The following is a 15,526-nucleotide window of genomic DNA, read 5'->3' as shown; positions in this document are numbered from 1 at the left end:
GTGATGAATATGCTCTTGTGAAAAGGCAGATTATTCAAAATTAGACATCTTTTCAAACTTTCATGGTGCAGGCAGGTCTCTAAGGGAACAGTAAAAGTAGACCTCTGCATATAACAACAGTTTTAATGGCAAAAATTCATCAAAGTCTGTCAGGAGATATTTAATGTGTCAGTTAAGATAAGGAATAATGATGCTGGGGAATGCCACTGTCTCTGACTATAAGAGGGATTCTCTTGTTTTCCTCGCTAACATGAAAGGATGCAAACTGCCTTCTATCCACAATAAGATGAAGAGGGATATCAACAGGATTCCTGACATATGAAATGGATTCATGCTTGTAGATAGGAAACCTCAAGGCAGGATGAATATCAAACCCAAAAATTTGAAATGAAAGGCATCAAGATAGACCATGTTATTCTTTTCCTTTTTTGAAAACTCTTCTCCACCTATGGATTTTCATGACTTTTTTCACACCTACTCCTCCTGAGGCATTCTTGGAACACAGCTCTGAGGCAGGTGCTTTATTCATGGAGGGACTAAAGGGCTGCATGTTGTGGGCAGCCTAAATCTATGGTACTCCACCACCTCCAGAGCAACTGTGTTGGTTTAATTGAGCTAAGGACACATCCCCTACTTGTCTAAGATAGGACTGAGGACTGGTGGAAATGGAGACACATTTCTTTCCACTTCAGTTCACTGCTTTAATTACAAACCTATTCACTCTCCATTTTTTTGGGGGTAATTTTTTTCCAGTCCTATCTTAGCTCTAGCAAACCAAGCAGCTTCATTTCTCACCAAAACTATTCGAAGCTTGTTTGTCCCTTTTTCCCACTGTTTACAAACCTCCAGAAAGCAAGTAAGAGGCAAACTCGACTTTGATGCCTTTTTTACTCCATAGGCAAAAACAGAGACCTTTTCTCCCTTTATTTCCTATAGAAAATTGTCCATTTACTTGTATGATTTATGTGATCTCACATGCCTTTATTTACACTGCTTTTAATGTACTTTTGACAGGAAAGAAAACAATAGGAATTTCTAAGAGCTCACCATCAGTAACCTCCAGCTGAGCCTTTGCTAAAATGCTTCCAGCAACCGTCAGTGCTTGACAGATGTAGTAGCCTGCATCAGACCTCTGGATGTTGGTAATGGTGAGGTCCCCAGTTGGTGACACTGAATATCTGCTGTTGGGCTGCAGAGGCTGGTTTGGGAAGAGTAGGTTCTGCAAAGACAATTCATCTCACATCAATTCAAAACACAGAAGCATCGCTTTTCTTTCAGCTACACAGACAATGATTTTTCCTTAAAAGTACTATAAATAATCGAGGACAAAAAGTAAGTGTGGTTCTGACTTTATGAACACATAGAGCTGCTTTCCCTGCCTTGGGCAAGTCACAGTTTAAATTAGAAACAGCCTTTTGACAGCTCACAGTGCTGTGCTCTGACTGGGGTGTAGGCAAGGAGACATTTCCCAACAATCACACTCGAGTGATTTATATTTGTGACACATTCATCTTCAGTCTGAATGCAATTGTAATAATATACTCAGCTATCAAACCAGAAGGACATCACACTACAGCAAACACTAGAAAACTAGCAGCAAGCATTGAATCCTGGAGACCTGAGGGAGCAGAGCACTATTGTTTGGCTATGAAAATGTTCTGAGAAAAGGAGAAAGTGAGATCATGGCACACAAGTAAAGCTGGGAGGAAGACAGAAGCATGTCATGAAGTAGGAGAAGCTGGCAGAGCATGAGAGTTTAAAGGAGAAGTAAAAGGAAATTAAAACTGTGATAAACCAAAGGAGAAATGTAGCATAGAGCCTGGAGGGTGAATAGAAAGGGTACTAATCTGATGTGGAAATCATCAGAGAAAAAAAAATAATTTCATGTAGGATAAGATATCAGTTAGCACAAAACAGGGAGATTAGTTTTTGCCTTTGGGCTGGATTGGAGAAAAGAGAGACGTCAATAATAATAACTGGAATGGCTCTAGTAGTCATTGCATATGATGAAGGACTGAGTGAATCAATACTACAGATCCAAAAAGGTTTTGGTGGTGAGAGCTGTGTTTTCAAGGAAAAAGTTATACCCTCTGGCACAGCTCTTGTGAATAAATAAGAACAGGAAAAGGAAGGAAACGTGAAGAGAAAGGGTAGCAGCGTTGCCCAATGAGACAGAAAGGACAACAACTTAATAATTAAACAACAGTAATTTCAGTAAAATAGGGTCTGGATTTTATGTCAACTCAACAAGACTCTATGAAAAGTACAGTTTGCATCAGGAATACCCCAAAACACTGTTACCATGCTGTGATAAGCTTTCAGTCATTACTGCAGCCCTGTCTAGCTCTGCTGTGCTTTCTAATGATGACTCTCTACTAACTTTTAAGCTTGTCTGTATTGACTAAAAAAAAAAAAAAAGAAAAAAAGATCTCAAAGTGTGGAGTAGGGTATTAAATGAATTTTCTGCAGATCTGTTTCTTCTGAAACAGGCCTTGATAGTTTACAGAAATTATTTGCAACTGATAAGCAACAAACTGCTTAAGAAACCAGTAAGAATTCAAATAAGAAACAAATTCTGTTTTTAAGTGAAACTCACGCCTTTATTGTTTTGGCAGCAAAAGAAAAGAGATATGCTTTAAATAAGATCCAACATTCCAAGTATCCTTATAATTGTATTAACCTACTGGGTTACTCACCACACTAGGCTTTTCTTTTACTTCCTTTCAACAGCAATGTTCAAGAAATTTATAACAGCAAATTTTTCCTCAAAAAATCAATATTCACCCAGTAAACATTCCAGATAATAGGGAAAAAAAGTGTTAAAATTCTGAAACAATTTGAGGTTATAGGACTAAGTGGGTCTCAAATAACTGCCCTGTTTTCTGAACTGCCTTGAATAGTTTTTACCTGGCATAAGGTACCTACTGCATGAGGGTATTATGTAAATATTATGACAAAGAGGAGAAATTTGACATAGCTGACCTCAACTTCATCTATCACTCATTATGTAAAGTGTAAAAACAAGCTGAATGTAAAAGACAGTGCAAGGATTAAGCTGCTAATTCTTAAGAGGAAAAAATAGTTGAGAACCCTCTTTATAATTTCATTAGAAAGGGGAATCAATCCTTGTTTTTATCTTTAGTATGGGCTTCTCTGTTCTGGAAAGGTACCATGTCCCAGTGAATATTCCACACATCAGGAGGAGTTCACCAGTCTCAGGACTCGTCCCTTCAAAGACCAGAAAACTATGAACTATAACTTGTCCTAAATTACAGTACAACACCTTTTTAAATGCTTTCCACATTTTCACTGGTTTTAATTACCTGTTGGGCTGCTCATCTGGGCACAGTGGTGGCATGCTGGGCTGCAAACAGAGGGACCAGAGCCATCCCTGATATAGTGCCACTGAATTTATCTCAAGGAAGAATTTAATCCAGGGAGTTTAAAGGTTACACACGCCCTGCCCTCGCACATGTCATCAGCAAGCGGCTGCTGGGCTCTGGGGAAAAGGCTACCAAGCACAAAGGACCAGCTGTTTATACACAGGCTGGCACAAAAAATTACTCAGGAGGGAACAGCTCCCCTCCCTTCCAGCTGGTTGCGCTCAAAAATGCAGCATTGAGAAATGGATTCACAACCAGAAATGCCCTACAATTACTGGAGTGGGATAACGTGACTATATAACATTACTTTGAACACTGGAAGTGATGTTGCAAACAGTCCCCCTAAAAGCAGAAACAGCATTGCAGAGACAAGCAACAATTTATAGCTGGGAGGTAAAGGTGAAAAACCCTGTGATTTGGCAAAAATTCCACTCTCCATCGCTATGATGATGTACACTATGTGGAAACTGTCTCACTCTGTGACATCTCACTGCAAAATCTGACAAGTTATACACCGAGATGGCAACCCCAACCTGTGTTATTTCACTGATGATCAATTAAGATCAACATGAGAATGCTGTAAACTACATCGAGCCATGTTTCAAGGTTTGGTTATAAACCATGAAAGTATCAATTTTTATGTTGCATTTATTTGCCAAAAAAGTCTATTCTAACCCTTAGGGACCCAGTTCTCAATATGGTAATTAATTTTCCAGGTTTGTAATTAAGCAGCTTCAACATTGTACAATCAGTAGGTAATAACATTCAATTAAAGACACAAGATGCATTTTCACCTTAAAATGTTTTTACCCTTGAAGTGATACCAATGGAAGAGGATAAAATAGAGTATTAACACTTTTCAATTACGCTAAATGACTTTAATCCTGAAAATGATGTCCTACTTTAATTAGAAGCTCTTCTCTTTATTACAGCATGATGGATGTCCACTTTATTAGATTCAAGTGTGACACTATAAGCTCACTTTACATAAACATTACCATGTTATTAAAATGCTCTACAAGGAAGGGGTTTGAAACGTTTGCTAGCACATCAGTACTTCCTACTTTAATTTCAATATGCTATTCTACCTTCCCCTTGGAAAAATTGTCACCTTAGTGAGACTCACAATACTGTGCTTTCCAGGATGTGATCCTTGGGGGCTGGATCTAAATTTCTCTAAATATTACACTGAGAGATACCCACTGAAGGTTAAGCTTGCACTCAGACAATAAAATAATCACACCCATAAAATAATCCTTTTGTGTCTTCGTAAGCCACCAAGACAGCAGAGCACAAAATGCTGTCAGCCTGGTCCTGGCATTCTGGACCAGTTTTCTGATCTCCTGAGAAGGTGAAGCAGGAGATCAGTGGTTCAGCTCTTATTTCACCTTTTACCTGAGCTGATACACACAATGTCTCCTGTAAAGAAATGTGGTGGCATCACATTCAGATACTAAGCCATAAAGTTAGTATGGGCTGATGGCAGTGCCAATTGCTGCCTCACAAATTTTGCCTTTAAAGAGGATCAGGTAAATATTTCCAAGCCAGATCTGGAAATTTCTTTTCCAATTTTACTGAAGAAAGCATCTGTGTGTTCAAAACCTTTATCAGTATGCTCTATGAGAAAATGCCAATGCAAATCAGCTTGCTGGATACATTTTGCTTGATCATGTCTAGACAGGTTGTGAACTGTAATTACTGGCTCTGATTAGTTCAAAATTGAGTCATACCTTTTTTTATCTGCTGTGCCTGTCTCATCCACCTGTTTGTTGGGGGCTTCAGAACAAAATAAATTTGTTTCTTTCTACTCATCAATACAGTGCCTAGCACAGGTTTCAACAACTTAAATGGCCTTTGTGTTCTTCAAAATATTAAAAAAAAACTGACACAAATTTCAGTAGAGAATAGTGATAGTTTAAAAAGACAAATTTCTGTGAAAGATGAAAACTGTGAAAGATAGTGTAAATAATTTTCCTTAAAATTTAACAATATAACTAGAAAGACTTGAAAGACTTAAAGGTACTTGCAACTTACCTGACTTCCTTCTTTTTGCCAGAAAACAGCTGGCTGGGGATTTCCTTTAGTTTCACAAGGAAAAGTCACAGTTCGACCCTGGGCTACAATCTGGTCTCGTGGTCTCACCACAAACTGTGGGGGAGCTACAAAGTAAGAAAAACCATGGTGTAAGTTTAGCTTATTTTGCAAGGGAGAGAAAGGGAATATTGAAGGAAAAAGACAACATTATGGAGATTTATGTCAGAGGACATGACACCAGAAACATTCATTAGTATAGACAGAATTAATATATAAACAGAAACAACAACAGCGACAGAGAGCAGCAATATATGTATGTGACATCCCCAAGGTATTAAAAAAAATTAAAAAAGGAAAGAAACATTACAACCATACATGCTAGAGTCAATTCTGACAACATTAAATGCTAAAGAGCAGGAGTCAGGTGTTTATATTGCTGAGCCTGGATGTATTCTACCTTTGCTCTGGCAAGGCAGCAGCACCCTCAGATCCTCTCACACTTCACAGAGCTTGCTGGAGCTATCGTTTATTGCAAGGTATGAATTAGGATAAACAGACTGCCTTTCTTAATCTGCCCCTCTGGACTTTTAAAAATGATTGAGAAAGGAGAGGAAGGTCTGGATGACAGCAAAAGAACCCAAGTTCAAGAGCTCCCTTACTCCTCTTAGAAGCAGTGTGGTCAAGAATGGTGTGGGGAGAACTTGCTGTAAAAAGAATTGTTGCCAAAAGAGCATGAACTTGGCAAATCCAGGTTTCAGCTAGTTTAAAAAGTAGAGAGAAGCAAAAGTCGAAGAGTTGATGGGGAGAGGTGAGTGGTGAGTAAGAAGGAGTAGGTATTTCAGGAGGTAAGCAAGACACAGAGAAAAGAAAAAAGGAGACTGAAGTTAAAACAAGAAAGAAGAAGCAGGACTGGGAATGTTTTCAAGTCACTGGCATTAACAGTATTCAGTCATAGGGGACCAGGAAGCACAGCCGGAAGTGAACAATTTTTAAGAGAGGGGCATAGTTTGACTGTCTGGAGGGTAATGGTGGAGAATAGAGAGTCAATGCTTGAGAATGAGAAGGTAGAGAAAAGGTGCTAATGAGTAGAAAGAGAGTGGGGAAGAAGTGCTGGAGGATTTGAGATAAAAAACTTGAAATCAGCAATTATGTTGAGTAGGATGTAGAAGTAAAGCAAATGATTTTTCTACGTGGGACATGAAAACTCTCCACTCTTGGTTCATCACTGGAATTCACTGGGATTTGTACTCTTTTGCATATTTTAAAAATGTAAGCAGCATCTCCAAATATTCTTATCAAAAGACTAGCTAATTTCAGGGGCAGGCTGAAGCAGGGAAAAAAAAGCACAAAAGAAACTCAAATCCCTCAACCCACCCTTGTTTTGTTCTATTCCACTGCTCGTGTTGTGGGTGTGCAGAGGGATGGTTTAGGAACACTCAGCTTTCAGGTAAACAGAATTTAAGTGTTTTAGAAAACCGTATTTTCAGCATTATAATTACAAACTATTTAATTAGGCACGAAGAGCAATCAAGACCCAGCTTCCGATTACACCTGCTGGCAGCACAGACACAAACCTGCTAACTGCATAGAAATGTGAGCAGACCTGATTCTCTTGAAACACACTTGGCAGTTATCTCATGAGGTACTTCCCAAGGCTTTACAGATCAGCAGGAGTCTAAAGAGCATCAGTCGAGTAGTGCTGGCACTCTTAAAACAAGAACTGTAAAGCACTTAATAAACACGAATCACAATCAGTTTAGAAGGCAGAGGGTATTTTCTTGTGCCTCACACTCCTAAAGAGAGGTTTGGGCCTCTCTGGAGAGAAATGTCCACCTCTTCTTCCACCTTAGGAGGTGTTAATCTCATGAACAGGCAGGACTAAGGGTGAGGTGCCCTCTTGCTGCCTGTTTACAGCCATGTCATTTGAGGTTTCTATAAGGTGTTGCTAAACATACTCTAGGAACTGAACTCATGCTACACCACTCCTCAAGGTGGGTTTCCCCCACCTTGTTTCACCCAGCATATCCATGTGCAACCCCCCCAGGTGCCAGGAAATGACAATGTGCTAATCAGGGCAGTGTTTGGGCAGCCCCAGGACCACAATCTTCCTATGGTGCACAAAAAGCTGGAGTCAGGAGCCCATCCCATAGATCCATACTAAGCAGGATGGATGGCTAAATTCCCTTCTCAGGCTTGCTTGGTGTCCTGGGGGGTGCACAGACAGTGCTCTCTGACAGCTCAACAGGAGCAGGAAGGGCATGGCATTTCCATGAGCCTGTCCTTCAAATCATGTAACCGAGTAATTGCAAGGGAGGCAAGTTTAAAGGTTCATCTGAAACACTCTCACACACGCAGATCTCTACTATAAATCCCACACTCAGAGCTCTAAACAGATACCACACAACTGAATTTGGCACTGTAGCAGACCTTCCAAGGATCAAATTAAGGTAATTTAGTAGTCAAGGAACAACGAAAAGAGAAAAAAACACACCCTAGTTTCCAGTTTTTGACCTGTCCCTAGTTTTCTAGTTTACAACATCTCTCACTTTCCAAAGAGCAGAAAAAAGTTCTTTTTTTTTCTTTTTTTTTTCCCCCAATCAGACAAGGAAAATAAAACTGTAGCTCTGACATGGACTGACCCTGCTGCTCTATTCTCTCCCTGCCACACCAAGTCCTCTCCACCATCTGACCACACTACATGAGAAGATATTTGGCCTCACAGTTACTATGTCAAGCTTTCTCAAGACTCCAGCAAACAATCACCTATAGTTATGCAACAATATCTTTTCTAGCTTTGCTCTGCAGCCTTAATTACCAGAAATTCACTATAAAATAAATTAATCAGAGCTTTTACTCACATTAAATAGAGCACTAAACCAGCTCCTTCAGACAAACTATTTAGGACCATAATTTAAAAAGACATGAAAACCATTATTTTTCAAAATGAAATTACTTTGCAAAACTAAAATTTTGCATGCACTTAAAAAAATTATTCAAAGATGGAGTTATATAATGAAGGAAATCTTCATTTTGTCATAGTTTGGTGTCATATTCAGCTATAGCTCTGTTTACAGACAGCCTCTGGTAAAAATGCCATTGTTTACAGCATTTAAAGACTGTTTTCACCATATCAGTTTTATCATCTGTCAATTTCTAGTTGAACTTGAAAACTGAAAGTAACAGCTAATAATTGCAGCAGTAATTCTTGGTCAGATGGAACTACCCAAACACTGTGACTGTCATTATCCCCAGAGAATGCAGCATGACCCTGCTCAGAGACAGCCAGGCTTCTTTGACAGAACAAGCACTTGTGTTCTTCAATTTTCCTAAAAAAAGGGCTCATTATATTCACATATGGATGCTGTTTATAGATACAGACAAATATTATTACTTCCATTCTGCAGAAGGGTTAAGTGAGATCATGACTTGCTCCAACTGCGGCTTCAGTGGAACACTGGGCAAAATTTATTCAAGCCATTATTGCTGCTTTCAAAGTAGGTGAATTTCTAAAACATTCTGAAAATGTACAGTTAGAGAAGTAACAGCAGGCTTGATATGCTTCAGCTGTTAAAGTTATGGGGTACTTTAATGCTTAGTTCAAGCTAAACAGTGAGATCATTAGGAGGATCTGTTGAAAAAACTTATGAAGCAGCAAAGTGAGTGTTGTGCCTATCAGACTATTACTTTTTACTATTTCAGATGTAACATAAACTAGATTGGAAGAAGCAGAGTGGAAAACCTCCTGCTTAACTGACATCTGAAAGTCAAAGACAGTGGCTCTAAAATAAAACATATTGCTTGGATTCCAGCAGACTAGCAAAAACATGGGAAGAAAAAGAACAATTAAGATTACAGACCCAATATACTTCTATTGAAAATTCCTTTCCTTTTTTTTTTTTTTTGAGAAATTTAAATAGTACACAGTAAATTAGATTTGATTTTTGGCAAATTATGCTTTGATACTGCATTCAGCAAGCGCTGGCTTCAATCAATGTCACACTGGAGCTCTGTTATGCTAATAGATGATATGGAAATCAGATGGTTGAACATGAATAGAAAGCACAGGCCATGTTCAAGGGGGCTTTGAGATGAGGGGATGGGGGGACCCTAAGGTTAATCACATCATGTTCAGAACTGTTTTTACAGCATAGAATAGTGTTCAACTGCAGGAGCTAAAATGGAGATAAAAAAGCATGAGCAGTAGTTATGTTGTTCAAAATGGGAAGAATGCATTCTGTTGTACTCTTTTAGAATGCTGGTGGTTTGTGCATGATATTTTGAATTGGTATTTTATGCTGTTAATAAATGTATATGAACGTAGCCCCTGCTCTGGTGTTAAAGAGCTTTAAAACAAAACAAAAACTAAAAAAGCTGAAAAAAAGCTGCATATTACTTCAAAGGGATTTCTCAATTCTACTCCAATCTTAATATTTAGCAGAATCTCTAATCTGATAGGATGGATTTAATGCATTTCTGAGTATTGCTGCTGAATACTGAAGGTTACACCGAGTCAACAGGAGCTGATAAAGCTGCTGATGCAGAAAAGCTTGACTGAGACAGAAAGTTCATCCCGTGTAGGTGAACTCTGGTCATCTGATAAGAAATGTGGTAGAAGACTCAGAAGGGGAGGGGAAATTTAATACATAAAAATGTGAATTCATAGCAAAAAAGTACATTGATCCCATATCAAGTACTAGGAATATTTTTTTCCAGTGACAGTTTTCTCAACTGATCTTGTGATTTGGAGTTGACATGGAATTCAGTGATCCTGCGGGAAGGGTCTGGAGCACAAGGCTGATGAGGAGCAGCTGAGGGAAGTGGAGGTGTTTAGCCTGGAGAAAAGGAGGCTTGGGGACACTGTTGCTCTCTACAGCTCCCTGGCAGGAGGGTGTAGCCAGGTGGGGTTGGTCTCTTCTCCCAGGTAATAAATGATAGGCTTAAAGGAAATGGCCTCCAGTCATGCTGGAGGAGCTTTAGATTGGGTTTTAGGAAAAATTTCTTCACCAAAAAGACTGTCAAGCAGTGGAGCAGGCTGTCCAGGGAGGTACTGGAATCACTATCCCTGGAAGTCTTTAAAAGATCTTGAACATCTTTTCATACCGAAACAATTCTATGATTCTACCAGGGAAATGAGAATTTATTCAAACCTCACTAAACCTGGTAGAAATTCTCCTTTTGGCTTATGTGGACTTTGGATCAAATCCATTGGAAAAAAAAAAGTATTACAGGAAATGAGTGACAGCAACAAATTTCAAGGGCTTAAATTACAGATTTGACAACCTTTAATTACAACTAATTTCAGTTGATAGTGAACTGCACATGAAATTCATCATGGAGATTACTTAGGCAAGCTAAAGTGATAAAGATGAGGGCTTCATTTTAAACTGGAATTGTTTATCATCCGTTGATATATTCCTGTGACTGGTTCAAAGGGGGAAAGGGGAAAGACACTGACTAGTAAATATTCTAAGCAAAATTCAGATAATGGTAGGGGAAAAAGGCTCTAAGGAACAAGTAGAAACACACTGGCTAGTAAAATAGCAAGATTCTGTAATACTCTGCTTCCAGCAGGGAAGAGACAGCAGGCAAACCTAAGATTTCCACCTACACACTCTTTTTCAGCATTGTACACCTACAGCAATCAATTAATTTCATTTGAACAATCAAGGTTATACCTGGTACAATAATCAGCCACTCTGTCTGGAACTAGGAGAGTCAGCTGGGTGACAAGATAATGTCACCTTCCCCAAGCTGCTTTTTTACTTTGGAATACCCATCAAATCTTCTTTTGCAAAGGCTTGGAGCTGGTATCTCAGTGCTCCCCTCAAATCCTTACTGCAGTGACAATATTCCTGTGGCACCCTCAGCTGCACTTGATGCACATGGATATTTTAAGAGATCAAACTCAATTCCACTCTTACAAGTACAAATCAAGACTTGCCTCCACGAAATTTACACAGAGAACAGGAGGAGCCCATAGAGCTCTATGTAAAGTAATGTCTATTTTCAAAAGGGAGGTAACCCTTGACACCATCTATGGAATAGAACTACTTATCTGTAGGAATGCTTTGCTGGCTCCTAATACCAGCTTAGACAATTGAAGGCAGTAGAGGAACTCTTTAATGAAAAAAGAAATTATCTTCTACATTTCTGTGTCATTGGTTAAATTTGCTGGTGGATATCGAAATTTTAGATGATTTTGTGACACAAATACAAAATAACACTGTAAGATCCTATTTATACACCTTGTAAGGATATTTAGCATGAGCTGCCAAGAAGTGCAGATACAAAAGTTAGAAATTTTGAAAGATGTTTTGCAAGGCTACTATTGCTGATGGAGTAAATAGAGGAAAACAAAAAAGGTGCAGCCTCAAACTCCAGAAACATGGGCTGATTCAGCAGTTCTTCCCTCAAATGTTCAGATCTTCTTAATGGGTACTGAAAGTGATGTGTGGTTGTTAGGACACAAAGTTATTAGTGCATTATTAGCTGTGACTATTGATAAATCAAGGGTGTAGCCTCTGACACAGGAGCCATTACAGAAGACAGAGAGGATGACAGCTTGGGCCTATTACTAAATCAGATCTTTCTTATCAAGGATAAACTAATGGAAGCTAAGGATAATAATTCTCTTTAAAGAGAAAAGATATCTCAATCTTATTGTGCTCCAATGATTAGGTGTGCTCACACACAGGGAAGGCAGTAACTTTTTAGCACTCCAGTTACAACTGAGTTACCTGGAAAATGAGTCTCCTCTCTTATTCTGCCATTCCCTGGGCTGTATGACAGCAGTAGCCTTTGAAACAGATGCATAAACCTCATTTGGTAGATTATTTTTGTTTTGGTTTGTTGGTTTGTTTGGTTTTTATTAACTATGTCTTCTTGCTTGTCCATTTATAGTGTTCTCTGTCTTCCATGATTTCTTCTTCAGGAAGAAATCACAAAAATGAAGAATGGGTAGGTTGTGGGGATAACAAGAGATTTATGAAGCCCTTCACTACACCCATTATATTATTTTAAAATCACATGTGAGGGATGCTCAGTTTGGAGTCTTTTGGAAAGTAGCTTCCCATAACCTAGGGAAGCCTGGATAATCCATGGCTTGGATACCACCTTTGACACTGCCTCCAAATTAGTTCCCATGTGTCCTGCAACAACAGGTCAAACACACAAAGGCAGAAGCACAAGTGGGGAGAACTTCTGGCAGGTTGGAGGAGAGGAAACGCTGGGGAAGAAGAAGCAGAGCAAGAGGGAGAGAGCAGGGGGAATTATTAGCAGGACCAGTCCTTCCCTAAGTGTCCTTCACACTGCTGCTGTCTCATGGAAACTGAGAAACTCCTTTTGTTCTGGTTTGTTGCTGTTTTCAGATGAACCATGTGTAAACACAGCATTGTGAAAAGAGCACACTTTGATCATTTGAGAATGCTAAACCTCCTTTCATGCTAATTGTTCTAATTTTCAATTTAAATTCAGGTTCTGAATTTCACATATAACAACATTTTTATCCTTCAGTTGCTCTGAAACACTGAAGCAGATAATCTCTTAAAGCATGGAAGCATAAGTATTTTTTCCTTCTTTGCAAGAGGTGAGAAGTCTAGAGAATCAATAAATAAAAGCTGCTTACTGTCCTAAATAGTTTGATACACAGAATCTCTCTTTTATCCTTGCATGACACAAAAGAATGAAGTGGGATAAATCTGCATGGTGAGGAAAAAGATTTTTTCCTCATTCTTCCCTAGGACTAATGTCAATTAAAAAATACACTGAGAATAACTATTAAAAAATTTCAAGTCGGCCTCCTACATAGCCAAAAAGAAAGGTATCTACTTTCCACTCCCCAACCTGTTTTCCAGTGCTCTGACTTCAGGAACAGCACTTTTCCTGGGTTCCTCCTCCTCTTTGTTTTACAGTGCATTTAAATATTCAGTTTAAATATCAGTCCTAATTTTATCCCAGCATTAGACTGTACCCTATTCTTATCCAGTCATACTCTATTTTATTTTATACCTTCTCCAATTTTTTTGGTGAATTTTACAGATGCTACTGAAAAATCCCATCTATAAAGTTTTTCATTCAGTTTTGGTGCACATAAAGGAAGGGAGCAATGGATCTGCCGAATAACTTCCATTAGACAGGACTTGCTCTAATTTAGACAATGCTTTGTAATGTTTTTGCTTTTTCCCAAGTGCCTGAGACTCAGGACATACCTTTTGCTCAGATCACATAGAAAAGAGCTGCTCTTCTAGAATCTTAACACTTTAGCCTGCTTGGTTTTTTAAACTGTACCCTCAGGGGGGTGGCTGGTGCTGCTCTTACTGAGTTTACCAAACAAAACAGATTATGCCAACAAAAAGACATGCAATGTGCCTAGATTCCTCTTTTCAGGGGAGATAGGAGGATGGTTTGTTGGCAATATGTTTAAAAAGGAAAAGCACAGCTCTTGCTGATACAGTAGGATTTCATCAAAATAATGAGTGTAATCTGGTTAGCTCCTTCAAAGAGACATGAATTCACACACTGCAGAGAAGAGCTAAGGAGTTGATGAGAAGGGTAAAGAGCCCAGACAGGCCCACAGGCTACATCTACAGTGAGGAAGGTGACAAATTCCTGGTTTGTTCACCCTTGAGAATAAAGAAGGCTGAGAGGAGATACTCTGCTCGATTTGGGACACTGTTAAATGAAAAGAGAAAAAGAAGAGAGGAAGAAAAATGGCTGTTTATTCTGACTGACAATGTTAACACTGAAGGAATAGGGCACACAGTAGTTTTGCTGTTGAGTAACACTGAGATCACATCCAAGCTGTAAATTGGCGGGCAGCAATAGAGCAAAGAAAGTAAAGGGAGAAGTGAATAGATTAATGTATTGATTTCCACGTTCCTCTTGAAGGAAAGGTAACCAATTACTTCTTCTACTGAAGGGAAGGGAAAAGCTTGGGGAGAGCAACACATCAACAGACCTTTTTTACACACTAATCTTCAAAGGCTTATGGGTATACTCAGAACTGAGAAGCCAAAGAAATAGGAAAACAATTCCCACTGATTTGAGAAATTTTGAAAGTTAAAAAATAAAAGTTATGCATTAAACTTCCTAAAACTTCCCCAAGCCAGAGCTCAGCAATTAAAAAAAATTAAAATAATGGGACTCTTGATCACTTCCTATACTTCAGTGATTGAACTTAAGGCAATATAGTGATGCTAAGAAATTGAAGATTTTTAGAGTGGCATTTATAGGCTACAAAAAATTGTAACATGTCAGCTCCATATTTTATTCTCTTACTGGCATAAAAAGCAATCTGAATTTCACTCTATAGCAACCTTTTAAATCTGAAGAATTTCTGACTTCTTAAAAAATAATGATGTCTTACTCTTTTATTTAACAAGTCCAAAAAGCCCAGTGTCCACTGTTGTCCTCTCTCCCAAAAATTTCTGTAAGTGGTACCAGACAGGCAAGAGAGCACATTTTTATATAAATTTGAGATTTCTGCCACTGAAAGATGGCATGGTAGCACCAAGCTTGATCTCATCTCTCTGTCACACACCAGTCCACATTACTGATATTTTATAAATCCTCAGTGTCTCAAGTGAAGGTGATATGTTCATGAATGTAATAAAAAAACCCCAGCATTCACTGTATATAGATTTATCTGCAAGAGTCAGAATGAAAAAGAATAAAAAGAATTCTTTCTCACTTACCAATCTGAACTATCTGAGCAATGTCACAAAACCTAATACAACCTTCTGTAAAATACGGCCCTTTGTATTGTTTTTCATGCTGCACCACTCTTAACAGACCATTAAGTCATGCCACACTGATTTATGTAATGAAAACTTCCCAGTGCAGATTGAAATGCATCATACAGTCATTTTGCACTTAAATGCCAACAGACTGCATTTAACTAATAAGAAATTTGGAAAATTCATGGCAGGTGTTTTAGTTGTCTCTTCACCATCATGACAGAGTTTAGGTTTTGTACTTAGTCTCCCTTTAGTCCCTTAGCTAAGTTCAAATACTTCACTTCTACCCTGGAGGCAAAAAAATCCAGGCATTTGCTGCAAGTCTCTTCTTTTTGGAAATATGAGCCACAGCACATGACCAAAAATTAAGTAAAC

At 38.7% G+C, this 15,526-nt stretch overlaps 1 protein-coding gene across 5 annotated transcripts in view; it reads right to left on the bottom strand.

The window, feature by feature from the left end:
* Positions 1-15,526, bottom strand: part of ROBO2 (roundabout guidance receptor 2) — a 1,045,391-nt gene that overhangs the window by 101,918 nt on the left and 927,947 nt on the right. For all 5 annotated transcript variants that reach the window (XM_064726845.1, XM_064726828.1, XM_064726854.1 and 2 more), the window contains 2 exons: positions 5,418-5,542; positions 1,048-1,219 (listed from right to left, as the gene is read on the bottom strand). In XM_064726845.1, coding sequence (XP_064582915.1) covers positions 1,048-1,219; positions 5,418-5,542 — 297 coding nt within the window. The remainder of the gene's footprint in view (positions 1-1,047; positions 1,220-5,417; positions 5,543-15,526) is intronic.

Source organism: Zonotrichia leucophrys, chromosome 1, assembly GCF_028769735.1.
Source record: "Zonotrichia leucophrys gambelii isolate GWCS_2022_RI chromosome 1, RI_Zleu_2.0, whole genome shotgun sequence".
Classification (NCBI taxonomy): Eukaryota; Metazoa; Chordata; class Aves; order Passeriformes; family Passerellidae; genus Zonotrichia; species Zonotrichia leucophrys.
The sequence above is the reverse complement of the archived record's forward strand: the minus strand, read 5'-3'. Positions and strand labels throughout refer to the sequence as shown.